This window comes from Mustela nigripes, chromosome 2 (genome assembly GCF_022355385.1).
Source record: "Mustela nigripes isolate SB6536 chromosome 2, MUSNIG.SB6536, whole genome shotgun sequence".
Taxonomy (NCBI): domain Eukaryota; kingdom Metazoa; phylum Chordata; class Mammalia; order Carnivora; family Mustelidae; genus Mustela; species Mustela nigripes.
Window position 1 is genome coordinate 15,173,285 of NC_081558.1, and position 13,367 is coordinate 15,186,651.

The 13,367-nt window shown below is 41.5% G+C and overlaps 1 protein-coding gene across 6 annotated transcripts; it reads left to right on the forward strand.

The window, feature by feature from the left end:
• Window positions 1-321: 321 nt before the first annotated feature.
• Window positions 322-13,140, forward strand: ZNF502 (zinc finger protein 502). 6 transcript variants are annotated; one of them, XM_059389536.1, is made up of 3 exons: window positions 322-1,484; window positions 9,799-9,912; window positions 10,447-13,140. In XM_059389536.1, the coding sequence occupies exons 2-3, from the start codon at window positions 9,858-9,860 to the stop codon at window positions 12,018-12,020; spliced, it is 1,629 nt and encodes a 542-aa protein (XP_059245519.1). In that variant the 5' UTR covers window positions 322-1,484; window positions 9,799-9,857; the 3' UTR covers window positions 12,021-13,140. The 6 variants fall into 6 exon arrangements, with proteins under 6 accessions (XP_059245519.1, XP_059245520.1, XP_059245518.1 ...); XM_059389537.1 differs by having other exon boundaries at window positions 322-1,083; XM_059389535.1 differs by having other exon boundaries at window positions 322-407.
• The last annotated feature ends 227 nt before the right edge of the window (window positions 13,141-13,367 follow it).

Genomic DNA, 13,367 nt, shown 5'->3' on the forward strand with positions numbered 1-13,367 from the left:
ATGGAATACACTAGTGCCTCGATAAGAGCCGATTCCGACTCCTACTCAGCAGTCTCTCCAACCCTAACGCCCACCCCAACTACAGTTTTCCTTAGGGATGAGGTGGTCACCGAGTTCCGAGCCAAGGTAGTGTTTAATGGGCCCTCAGGCCCTTGGCTGGGTGGGTTTGGAGGGAAACCAGGTCCCCCGGCATCGACCTTCCTTGAGGACCCCAACGAGACTCTCCACCCGCTTCCTAGAGAAGCGGCGGAAGGATGCGCGAGACGAGAGGCGAGGAGCCGCTGGTGACGCACTACCGGCCGCGCCACTGCTTTTCCGGCTTGGGGGGAGGGTAAGCCCGTGCCCTGGGCCTGCGCGCACCTGTGGGACCTTAGTCGCCACCCCGCGGGGAGCCCCCGGACCTCACGGTGAGCGGGCGGGGCCTCAGGGAGGGGAAAGGAGTGGCTCCAGGCGCCTTCGGCTGGGACGGCTGGCGGGAGGCTTCTGTAGGAAGCCTGCCCCGGCGCCGCGCTCCCTCGGAGTGCTGTCTGCGCCTGCGGCCCAGAACTCCCAGCGGCTGCCGCATAGGGCCCGGCACAGAGCTGGCCTCTAAGAAGATGGTGGCGGGAATGAACGAATGAGTGATGACTGAGTGATGGATAGATGACCAAGAGCCAGGACCCGTGTTCGGAAACGAAGTCTCGGGGCTCAGAGTTCTCGGTGTGGATACCACCTGCTCCCCCGCCATTAGTCCTGCTGCTCAGAAACTTTTTAAGGGACCGTCGTACTAGGACCCGGCAGTAGTGTAGAGCGCACTAGGTGGCGAGTCTCGAGTCTCTTGAGTTATAGAATTCCTGAGGACACAGAGGCTGTTGCTTCATTTCTAAAGCTGGACTGTCTAGTCCTGCCTTTCTTTACAAATCTCAGTTGACAGCATGTCTGGGATAGCACGTACGGAAACGTGATTGTTTTGCAACGGAATTTTACTATGCGAAACTTGCCAAAGAGTACTCAGAGCTCGGGGGCGGGGCTACAGAATGAATGACGTTGGAGCCTGCCAAAAGGGAAGATGCGTCCAGTGTAGCAGTGGAAGAAGATAGATATGTACGTAAGAAGATTTTTGTGATAATTTAAACTTAGTGCAAAAGAGCCCTGTTCGAAGCAGTTGGGCTCATCTATTTAACCCGCACCACTATTATCTGTAGTTTTTAATGAGGATATTGAGGTACGGAGAGAATAGATGACTGTCTAAGGAGGCATGGCCACTTAGTGACCCAAGGCTGCAGAAGAGGGAGATCTAGTGCGCTGCTGCGGCCTGGATGAGTATGTACTTTTGGCCAACCCACAAACCCAAGAAGGGCTTCAGAGAAGTGCACGTTTGAAGGTGGTCTTATTGAAGGAATTGTGTTATCAAATTCGTGAAATATCCCACGTGGCTTGTCTACAATTCTTTAGCTCATTATCGAGAGGTGAGGAGGTGGCAGGGAGGAGAAAGCGTTTACAAGGTAAGAGAAGAGAGCTAGGTCCCTGTTAATCTTAACAGGATTAAACTATTAACAAGTTTCCTTTTTTGCTTTTACCCTTCACCATAATACCTATCTCTCTCCTAAACCTGGATTCGGACAGATCCTTTTATCTTCTTTTTTTTTTTTTTTTAAAGATTTTATTTATTTATTTGACAGACAGAGATCACAAGTAGGCAGAGAAGCAGGCAGAGAAAGAGAGAGAGAGAGAGAGAGAGAGAGAGAGAAGCAGGCTTCCTGCGGAGCAGAGAGCCCGATGCAGGGCTCGATCCCAGGACCCTGAGATCATGACCCGAGCCGAAGGCAGCAGCCCAAACTACTGAGCCACCCAGGCGCCCCTCCTTTTATCTTCTTAAAATCACTGACAATCAGATTATTCTACACTAGGCATTGGTGGAAAAACCTTCCTCTGTGCCTTCCTCTTTGGGGAATTTATAGACTAAGAGTCAGTACACTATGGTCCACAGGCCAAATTTGGTCTGTCACCTGTTTTTGTTAAAAAAAAAAAAAAAAAAAAGTCTTACTAAAACGCAGCCAAGTTCATTTGTGTACGTATTGTCTAGTTGTTTTCAAACTACAAAGGCAAAGTTGAATTTTTGTGACAGAGACCATATAGCCCATGAAGCCTAAATTATTTATTTTTTAGCCCATTACAGAAAAAGTTTCCAGTTTGACACAAACTGCTAACAGCTCAGATAATCCACAGTTGAAGGAGAGGGTTGTCACCAATATGTCTTTTCTTCTCCATAGATTTTAGTATCAAACATAATAATGCCTGACCCCTGTGGAATTCCTGCCATGGGGCAGATATCTTTATAAATGCTTTACATGAATTAACTCATTAGTTAAGGAGTCAACAGAATGTTAAAGCTAAAAGGACTCATGGATACTCTCTCCACCCCAATTAGGATATTTTTAAATTTGTCAGCTTTTTGAGCCAGATAGCTAGTCATGTACATGGTCCATTCACATGGGCTATGGCAGAGCAGTTTCCTGACTCCCATTTTAGTTCACTTTAATCTTACTTGAATAAGCTCTTAATTAATTAAGATCCATGTTCATTGGATCTAGTATTTTTTGTTTTATTTGTTTTTCTGTTGTTGTTGCTGAAACTCATGAGCAAGGACTGTCATTTTTTACATGTTTATGTCCTTAATTATAAAAGTAATACATGTTGGGCGCCTGGGTGGCTCAGTGGGTTAAGCCGCTGTCTTCGGCTCAGGTCATGATCTCAGGGTCCTGGGATTGAGTCCCACATCGGGCTCTCTGCTCAGCAGGGAGCCTGCTTCCTCCTCTCTCTCTCTGCCTGCCTCTCTGCCTACTTGTGATCTCTCTCTGTCAAATAAATAAATAAAAAATCTTAAAAAAAAATAAAAGTAATACATGTTTATTTTTAGGGAAAGTGAAATATATAGACAAGTATAAAGGACAAAGGAAAAAGTAACCCATTAAATGTTCTAGTCATCCATATGTTAACATTTTGGTGGATTTCTTCTGTTCTTTGTGTCTTGTATATATCCATGTATTTTTTTTTCAAAGATCTTATTTATTTGGCAGACAGAGATCACAAGTAGGCAGAGAGGCAGGCAGAGAGAGAGGAGGAACAGGCTCCCTGTGCAGCAGAGAGCCCTATGTGGGGCTTGATCCCAGACCCTGGGATCATGACATGAGCTGAAGGCAGAGGCTTTAACCCACTGAGCCTCCCAGGCACCCCAGTATATCCGTGTATTAATAATAGTTCCTGTTTATTGAATGTTTGCTTAGTGCTGATGTATGTATGCATATTTTTTATTTTAGTGTTTTATATTCTGTTTTAACATCTTGTATTTTCTCATCGATATTCTTTGAAAGCATTTTTTTTTTTAAAGCTAAGGAACTCTAAGAGAAGGAAAAGGTGTAATTCTTTCATTAAAAGGATGTTTAAAGAAGCAAATCCTCCCACAAAACTACCTCTTGTGTTAAGGATGTAAAAGATCCCAAGAAATACATTCATCCTCTTGCTTCACACTGCAAGGCTGAGTGTTAATTGTGCAGCTCACCAAAATGATCTTTTTAAGGTCTGTTTTTCCAGAGTATAGCTCTTATATTAACAACCATTACATCTACATATTAAGACAGATTTTTCCAGTTAGTTAGTGAGGTCCAAGTTTTGTTTTTTTTTTTTAAAGATTTTATTTATTTATTTGACAGACAAAGATCACAAGTAGGCAGAGAGGCAGGCAGAGAGAGAGGAGGAAGCAGGCTCCCCGTTGAGCAGAGAGCCCGATGTGGGGCTCGATCCCAGGACCCTGGGATCATGACCCTAGCTGAAGGCAGAGGTTTTAACCCACTGAGCCACCCAGGCGCCCCGAGGTCCAAGTTTTTGAGGGCTCTTAATATGTACATGAGCCATCACTGTAGCAGAGTTAAAAGGTGTGCCTTTGGGAACTTTAGATTATTAGTTTCATTCACAAACTAAGGCAGGAGCCCTGAGAATTACGTGCTTCATTTCTCTGTACATTCATTGACTAGAAGGTCCTCCAGTGCCCATACACAAAAGTTTTGTGAAGATTCCAGATTCCTCCTCTCTGCTCCAGCCTCATCCCGTCCCAGAGCAGTAATCATTGAGAATCAGTCTTCCTCTGTAAGCATTGAGAACCAGACATTTTGATAGCATTGGAAATTTTGCAAACAAGACGTACAAGTCCCTTGACTTCATGATACCAGGAGACCAGGAGAGTGAGTCTCAACCAGAATTTACATCAAAACCAAGCAGGCATTTAAATAAATTTTCCAAAATCAAATTTACATAATTTTCACTTGTTCCTTTTTATTTATGATTCCGGTATTGTTAGCATTCAATATTATATTCGTTTCAGGTGTACGATATAGTGATTTCAGCAATTCTCTGCATGACTCAGTGATCATCGCAAGTGTACACTATAATTCCCCTCACCTCTTTTACCCATTCCCCCCCATCCCCTCCCCTCTGGTAACCATCAGTTCTCTGGTAACCATAAGTTCTCTGTAGTTAAGAGTCTGTTTCTTGCTTTAGCGCTCTCTCTCTCTCTCTTTTTTTGCTTGTTCCTTTTTTCTTTTTTTTTTTTTAAGATTTTATTTATTTATTTGACAGAGAGAAATCACAAGTAGATGGAGAGGCAGGCAGAGAGAGAGAGAGGGAAGCAGGCTCCCCGCCGAGCAGAGAGCCCGATGCGGGACTCGATTCCAGGACCCCGAGATCATGACCTGAGCCGAAGGCAGCGGCTCAACCCACTGAGCCACCCAGGCGCCCTGTTCCTTTTTTCTTAATCCCACATTGATTTCTTAAATCCCACATCTGAGTGAAATCATATGGTGTTTGTCTTTCCCTGACTTACTTCACTTAACATTATACTTTCTAGCTCCATCCATGTTTTACAAATGGCAAGGTTTCATTCATTTTTATGGCTGAATAATATTTCATTGTGTGTGTATATCACATCTACTTTATCCATTCATCTGTTGATGGACACAGGCTGTTTCCACAATTTGGTTATTGTAAATAATGCCGTAGTAAACGGGTGCATGTATCCCTTTGAATTAGTATTTTTGTGTTTTTTGGGTAAATACACAGTAATGTGATTATCGGGTGGTAAGGTAGTTCTATTCTTAACATTTTGAGGAACCTCCACACTGTTTCTACAGTGACTGCATCAGTTGGCATTCCCATCAACAGTGCATAAGTGTTCCTTTTCCTCCACATAGTCTTCAACATTTGTGTCTTGTGTTTTTGATTTTTGATTTTGTATTCTCCTGCTTTAACATACTGTATTTTCTAATGAATATTTTTTGAAAGCATGATTTTTAATAGTTACAAAAGCTATCATATTGCTGTGCTATCAATATTTATTTGCTTATTTTACAATTATAGTAACAGTGTGATCTTTGTACATACATTTCTGTGTTCATCTCTGATCATATTTTTTCACTTAAAAAAAAAATCTGATTACAGAAGCTGTTTATTCCTACAGGAAAACTTTGAAACATTACACAAAGATAGGCCCTAACATAAAAGTTTGCCATAATCCTTTTCTTCAGAGATGGTCATGGTCAACAATTTGATACATATTCTTGAGATTAGAGTTAGTTTTTAAAAAAGAAAGCATAAAAAAAAGAAAGCATGCTTTAACAAACATATATATGATGTACTTGAAGTCCTTCATTTTCTTTTCATTTACATAGAGATAAGTATTTTTCCAAATGATCACCTATTTTCATTTTTAGTTATCTTAATGCCTGTATAATTTCCACCAAGAGGAAGTACCATAATTTCCTAAGCCTCAGTGTCCACTGGTAGGAAGATTGTGTTTTCCAGCAACATGCAGGGTAATTTTTTTACAGGTAACAAAGGAGTTCAGCTTTTTTCTTCTGTGGGAAATGACTTTTTCTTTTCTTTCTTTTTTTTTTAAGTAGGCTCCACAGTCAGCATGGAGCCCAGTCTGCGGTTTGTACTCAGGGCCTTGAGATCAAGATTCAAGCTGAGATCAAAAGTCAGACACTTAACTGACTGAGCCACCCAGATACCCTGGGAAGTTGCTTCTTTATGAAAAAGTTCTAATAATAGAATTACTAGATCAAAGAATATAGGCATTTTATAGGCATCATGATGATTTTGAGAATCTTCTGAGATACATCTAGGTGTTGTATATACTTAGTATTCTTTTCTGAGTTCCTATACTTACAAAATGATGATCCCAGGATTCCAACTACAACTCAACCTACAATTTTAAAGCCTGATGTATATTGCCAAATTATCTCTAGAAGGATGGTACTAGTTTACATTCCCACTGCTTGTGTATGAGAAGCTCTCTTTCCCCATACCTTTGTCAGTGTTGACTTTTAACACTTAAAAGAAAATTTCTAATTTGATATAAAAATAGATTCTTTATTCTTTTGGTTTCCATTTCTTTGATTACCACCAAGATGGAACTTTGTTTTTATGTTTATTGGCCTTTTGTAATTTTGCTGTATACATTGTATGTCTCATTCTTTTATGAGTTTTTCTTTTTTCCTTACTCTTCATTTTATTTTTCAAAGATTTTATTTATTTATTTATTTGAGAGACAGAGTGAGTGAGTACACAAGCAGGTGGAGCAGCAGGCAGAGTAAGAGGGAGAAGCAGACTCCCCACTGAGCAGGGAGCCTGACGTGGGGTTCCATCCCAGGACTCTGGCATCACGACCTGAGCCAAAGGCAGACAGTTAACTGATTAAGCCACCCAGGTTCCCCTTTCCTAAGCCACCCAGGTGCCCCTTTCCTTACTCTTTAATAAGAAGTCTTTTATCCATTAGGTGCATCTACTTACTCCTTGATGTATAAATCAAAAATACTTTTCCTAGATTGTATGTCATTTAATTTTATTTGTATTTTGGATAGAGAGATTGTTGTCTTTCTGTGACCAGATTTATCCAGTTTTGTCCTTTGTGGTTTGTGTTTTTTTATATGTTGCTTAGAAAAGCCTATCCTATCCCTAAAGTCAATTATTTCTTAGTATTTTATTTTGTGATTTCATTTTTTATATTTAAACCTTTAACTAGTTTAGATTTATTTTGGTATGTGGTATGAGGTAGGACTCTCACTAAGTGTTTTTTCCAGGTAGTTAAGCAACAGTTCCAACATAATTTATAAATACTTAATATTTTATGACTAGGGATGCCAATTTTATCACATATTAAATTCTTTTATTTCTCTCAGGGGATTAGGAATCTCTAAAATCAAAAGCCAGAATTAAATTTCCTTTTAATATATAAAGTTGTTGTTGAGGTTTTCCTAGCCACACTCCTTTGATGTTTTTATCTGTTCCCTCCAGAATGGTAGTTACTCTCTTCATGACACTTCTGTCTTCTATTCCAGTTGTGTATGCCTACTTTCTCTTTGGATATTTGAAAACTAAATGTATCTTCTTTCTCTCTCAACCAGTGTTCCCATTCTCTAAAGGTTGCTGTCATCACTCAAGCCCCAAACCAGCAAATTATCTTGACTTCTCCCATTCCCTCACACTTCTACCCAATATTCATCCAATCCTGTGGATTCTGTCTCTTAGTTGGTCCAGTCTACTTACTGCACTGCTGAAACAACCTCCCAGCGAGGCCTTCTAGCCTTCACCTTGCCTCCCCACCTTCCACTGTTCATACAGTTTCCCTCTTTGCTATGGGCAGAAGGATGTGTTTTTTTGTTAACAGCAGATGTGCTCATGTCTCTTTTTCTCCCAAACCTTTTCATATTCCTTTTGTGGCTTTCTACTCACTTAAAATAGTTCACAGGTTGTATTTGATCTGGCTTTTGCTTGCTTCAGTCTCCATGTCTTATTTTTGGTGCTTAATACTTTGTCTAACTGGATCTTTTTCATTTTTCCAAAGTACTGAGCTTGTTTTCTTTTGTATATTGTTTCATATCTCTGGTCTATTCTTTTCTATCTTCACCTGTTTCCTATTTACCTTTTTTTCCAGGAAGGCTTTTTTGCTGAGACTACATTAGGTCCCCTTTTCTTTACATTCCCGCATCCCATATTTCCGCTTTTATAATTTCCATAATTGTAACTACACTTTAATGTCATTGTCCAACTGTAATGTAAGTTCTAGGCAGGTGGGGGCGTGTCTGACTTTGTCCGCTAACTCTGATTATACTGAAACCCTACTCTACTAAATGGTTTTCTGTAGGATTGTGTGATGGGTTCTTTTTATGCTTAGAGATGGGGGAGGGGCAAAGGGAGACAGAGGCAGAGGATTTTTTTTTTCTAAGATTTTATTTATTTATTTATTTGACAGAGATCACAAGTAGGCAGAGAGGCAGACAGAGAGAGGAATGGAAGCAGGCTCCCCGCTGAGCAGATAGCTGGATGTGGGGCTCGATCCCGGGACCCTAGGATCATGACCTGAGCCAAAGGCAGAGGCTTTAACCCACCGAGCCACCCAGGCGCCCCAGAGACAGAGGATCTTAAGCAGCCTCCACTTGGGGCTGGATGCGGGACTCCATCCCACACCCCTTAGATCATGATCTGAATTGAAATCGAGTTGGATGCTTAACCCACTCAGCCACCCGGGAGCCTCCCAGATAGGATCCTCCTAAACCTTTAAAACTCAACACAGAGGCGCAGACTTTGATGAGAAGCTGTACCAGCCTTATTACGTATGTACTTCAGCAGACTCATGCCATTCTAACTGCCTTCTGAGCTGTTAATTTTGGTAAAATCATCTTTCTGTCTTCCTTTTTCCTTGAAATAATGCTGCTGATTCTGCTTCTCAATTCAGGGTTATATGGAGAGACATTTTTGGATGAACAGTTGTGATTTCCAAACTTCAGAAACTCTGTACTATTTTTTGTAACTTTCTTGTAAGTCAAAAATTACTTCACAGTATAAGTGTTTTTTGTTTTGTTTTGTTTTTTAAGGAGGTTCCACACCTAGCATGGAGCCCAATGTGGGGCTTGAACTCATGACCCTGAGATCAAGACCTGAGCTGAGATCAGGATTCGGATGCTTAACTGCCTGAGCCATCCGGGCACCTCCTTTTTCTTTTTTAAACTGCAGCCTACACTTTTAATGTTGAGCTGTGCTTAAAGAAAAATTGTTTAGTTGATCTGACATCTAGAAGAATGGGCAGTCAGTGTATCTCTAAGTTGTACAAATAGAGTGCCCTAACTACTGTCCAGCTCCTTGGCAGATAGTGAAGATGGGTGGACCAAACTTACTGCATTAGCCTTGCTATGAGTCCACTTCCCCATGCAGCTTTTTTTTTTTTTTTTTAAGATTTTATTTATTTGAGAGAGAGAGAGTAAAAATGGGAGGGGCAGAGGGAGAGAGAGACGCAGATTCCATGCTTAGCAGGGAGCCTGATGCAGGGCTTGATCCCAGGACCCAAGGACCATGACCTGAGCCAAAACCAAGAGGCGGATGCTTAACCAACTGAGCCACCCATATATCCCTACCAATGCAACTTTTGATTATATTCATTGGCCTTTCATATTGATTGTTGTATAAAGACATGAATACTTCTATCTACTTGATAGGTAGCTTTATCTTTATAAATAGCATTCTGATTTATCCATCCAGCACTTGAGTGTTTGCTGATGTATCACTCTGGCTATCACTTTTTACACAGCTGACAAATGGAATTTGTGAAGGTAGAAGGCTGGAAACCAACCGTGCGGTCACACTGCTATCTGAACAGATTTTGTGTGAATTATTAGATAGTATCCCTAGGCAACAATTCTTTGTCCTTTTCCTGTTTACTGGGACAGTGATATCCCCTTCCCCACCTTTTTTCCCCCCTATGAGCAGGGCTCCCAGTTTTCCAACTCTGAAGTGTTTTCCAGTCAAAACAAAGAGAAGGTTTGTGGATGTTGAATATGCAAGGAGCTGAAGAGAGAGCGGTTGGAAGAGAGGTTTGTCCAGGTGAGTGAGTAAGGAAAAACCAGTGGGAGAAATAGCAGGGCTTTGGAAATTTTATAAGAGAAACTGATTGAAACTCAGGAAATAGAATTATCCTCCTTTTAGGGATGTTGGAGGGCATATGTGGATGAGCATCTCTGGGGGCCAACTTTTCCCAATATTCATTTTGTCTCCTTTCCAAAATTTGCTTTTACATTCATTCTCCCACTGTCCACTCTGAATACAAACAACCCATGTTTCTTCTTTTGACCTAATCCTAGCTTTCTGCTGTTTGTTATTTTCCCTTTGTATTGTCTCTGGTTCTGTGGCTTCCTAAATGTCTGTAAGTGCCCATTCCATGGGGTTTCTTATTAATGGAGAACTCCACCCTGATACAGATCTCTTCTACCACTTGTAATTGAGTTATGTGCTCTGCTTACTTTTATTGGGCCTTGTTTATATGCCAGTATTGACATATGTTAGAGTTAGGCCCCTGCAACCTCAGGGGCTTCCATTCTGTCCTATTTAAGAAATACCCACTCTGATGTTTTCTTTCAGGTTTGATGGAAAAATCTGTTCAAGAGGAGGATGTCTCTGAAATTGATTCATCAGGGAGAGTAGCAAAGAGATTACCAGAGGATGCAAACCAGGATTCTGTATTTGAAAAAAAATACACATGCGAAAGCATGAAGGAAAGCACTTCTGGAGAGGTTCCCAGACCATGCCTTTTCCAGGAAGGAGGTTTTGGGGAAATAACTTTCATCCACAAGGAAGCATCTCCTGAAACAATTAGCCAAGAATATGATTTTGAGAGAAGCTTGCTCTTGACCTCCAGCTTTGTTACACATCTCAGGGTTTCTACAGAAGAGAGCCTACATCAGTGGGAGACAAGTAGTATACACACTGATGAGATTTCAGACCAAAGTAAATGCCCAGCTCTCTCTACTCAGAAAAAGTCTTGGGAATGTAATGAATGTGGAAAAACTTTTACTCAGAGCTCATCCCTTACCCAACATCAGAGGACTCATACTGGAGAGAGACCCTATGCATGTGAGGAATGTGGGAAAGCCTTTAGTCGCAGTTCCTTCCTCGTTCAGCATCAAAGAATTCACACCGGAGTAAAACCATATGGGTGTGAGCAGTGTGGGAAAACATTTCGATGTCGATCATTTCTTACTCAGCATCAGAGAATCCATACTGGGGAGAAACCTTATAAATGTAACGAATGTGGGAATTCCTTCCGCAATCATTCACATCTCACTGAACATCAGAGAATTCACACTGGAGAGAAACCGTACAAATGTAATAGATGTGGGAAGGCATTCAATCAGAACACACACCTCATTCATCATCAGAGGATTCACACTGGTGAGAAACCTTATTTATGCAATGAATGTGGCTCTTCTTTTCGCAAACATTCAAATCTCACACAACATCAGAGAATTCACACTGGGGAAAAACCCCATAAATGTGATGAATGTGGGAAAACTTTCCAAACAAAGGCAAACCTCTCTCAGCATCAGAGAATTCATACTGGAGAGAAACCTTATAAATGTAAGGAGTGTGGCAAAGCCTTTTGTCAGAGCCCATCCCTTATCAAACACCAGAGAATTCATACTGGAGAAAAACCCTATAAATGTAAGGAATGTGGCAAAGCTTTTACTCAGAGTACCCCACTCACTAAGCATCAGAGAATTCATACAGGAGAGAGACCCTACAAATGCAGTGAATGTGGTAAGGCCTTCATTCAGAGCATTTGCCTTATTCGGCATCAGAGAAGTCACACTGGAGAAAAACCCTATAAATGCAATGAATGTGGGAAGGGCTTTAATCAGAATACCTGCCTCACTCAGCATATGAGAATTCATACTGGAGAGAAACCCTATAAATGTAAAGAATGTGGGAAGGCCTTTGCCCATAGTTCATCTCTTACTGAACATCACAGAACTCACACTGGTGAGAAGCTCTATAAATGTAGTGAATGTGAGAAAACTTTCCGCAAGTATGCACACCTTAGTGAACATTACAGGATTCATACTGGTGAGAAGCCTTACGAATGCATTGAATGTGGAAAATTCTTCAGACATAGTTCAGTCCTTTTCAGACACCAGAAACTTCACAATGGTGAATAACCCTGGCATTCAGGTTGTGATAGCTTCTCTAGAAAGAATCGCTGGGAATCTGGCTGGGGGCAATGGGGCAGGCAGAGTTCCTGGAGGGAAGGATGAAGGAACACCGACTGTTACACTCGGAAGAGTATTTCCACTTATGGAGGCAGAGCCTACTCCAGCTGGGCATCTGGGAATATAGGGTAGAAAGGAAGTTCTTGCTTTTTGGATAAATCCTGGCTACCTACTACTCCTCCTTCCCCTTGTGACTCTCATTACTTTAGGGGCCATTTGTTAAGTTAGCACCTGTGTTTCCCTTACTGCATTCCTGCCTCACCTTCCCAACTTGTGACCTGTGTTCTCTGACCAGTAGGCTGAGGTGCTTTTCCAAATATTTAGTGTGCATGTGGAAGCAATTCAGAGGTAGTGCTAAGTAGCCTTCTGATATCTGAGAACATGCCATCTCTTAGAAGCAGTCTCATGAAAGGGCATTGGAAATAAGGGAAAATGAAGAATCCTTACTCATTCATTCAACAAATAAGGAGATATGTGGCAAGAACTGGGCTGATGTCTACAGATAGTTCATGAAGAAGGCTTTTATCAGGGTAAGAGAGATCTTTCCTGATCCTTTCAAGCTGGAAGGCAATTTGGGGCCAAAAAGGAAGTAGGAGGTCAAGAGAAACTTAACCTTAAATGATGCCAGTTTGTGGGAAGAGAGTCAGATCTGCTCAGAGGGCCAGGAAGAGGAAGGGCCAACCTTTGTCCCAGATGAACACTTATCCATGAAGAAAATGGTTTGCGCTAGACTGCTGGTGCTGAGGCTCAGAGCAGGAAGTCTGTGTTTGAGCAGGTTACCTACATATCCCAGCCCTGGACTAAGGTGTACACCTGTCTCATAAGTTTGCCTGGGCCACTGGTTTGTAGGGTCCAGGGGAGAGAGACCCACCAGGGTTAACTATGTCCAAACAACTGTTAATTGATGTTTAGGGAGGAGAAACCATTAGTGAAGAGAGCAATCCGCTTTTTAGGTTGGATGGAGTTGAGGCTGCTGGACTAGTCTCTAAGAGAGTGTTGGTCATTGTAGCAGAGAGGGCTAGGTTTCATGTTATTATGCCATTGGAGGCTATTAAACAGATTTGTTAGATTTCAGATATTCCTGTTTTTATTGGAACTATCTTATTCTTGTATATTTACCCTTCCCTGAAGGTTAGGAGTATCTAGGGAAAGACTTTCATGGAATAAATTTGGAAAGTATTCTACCTCTTTTTCAAGTCCCTAAGTATTGAGCTAGTACAGTTTGCCACTATGATGGTGTTTTATTCTTTTAAGAAAAAGGGCATGGTTTTCCCCTATGATGGTGTTTTATTCTTT

Bases quoted from the DNA above. Each gene is read 5' to 3' on its own strand.
- ZNF502 (XM_059389536.1), top strand. From the start codon at position 9,858: ATGTTGAATATGCAAGGAGCTGAAGAGAGAGCGGTTGGAAGAGAGGTT. The intron at 9,913-10,446 runs GTGAGTGAGTAA...GTTTTCTTTCAG, and splicing joins TGGAAGAGAGGTTTGTCCAG to GTTTGATGGAAAAATCTGTT.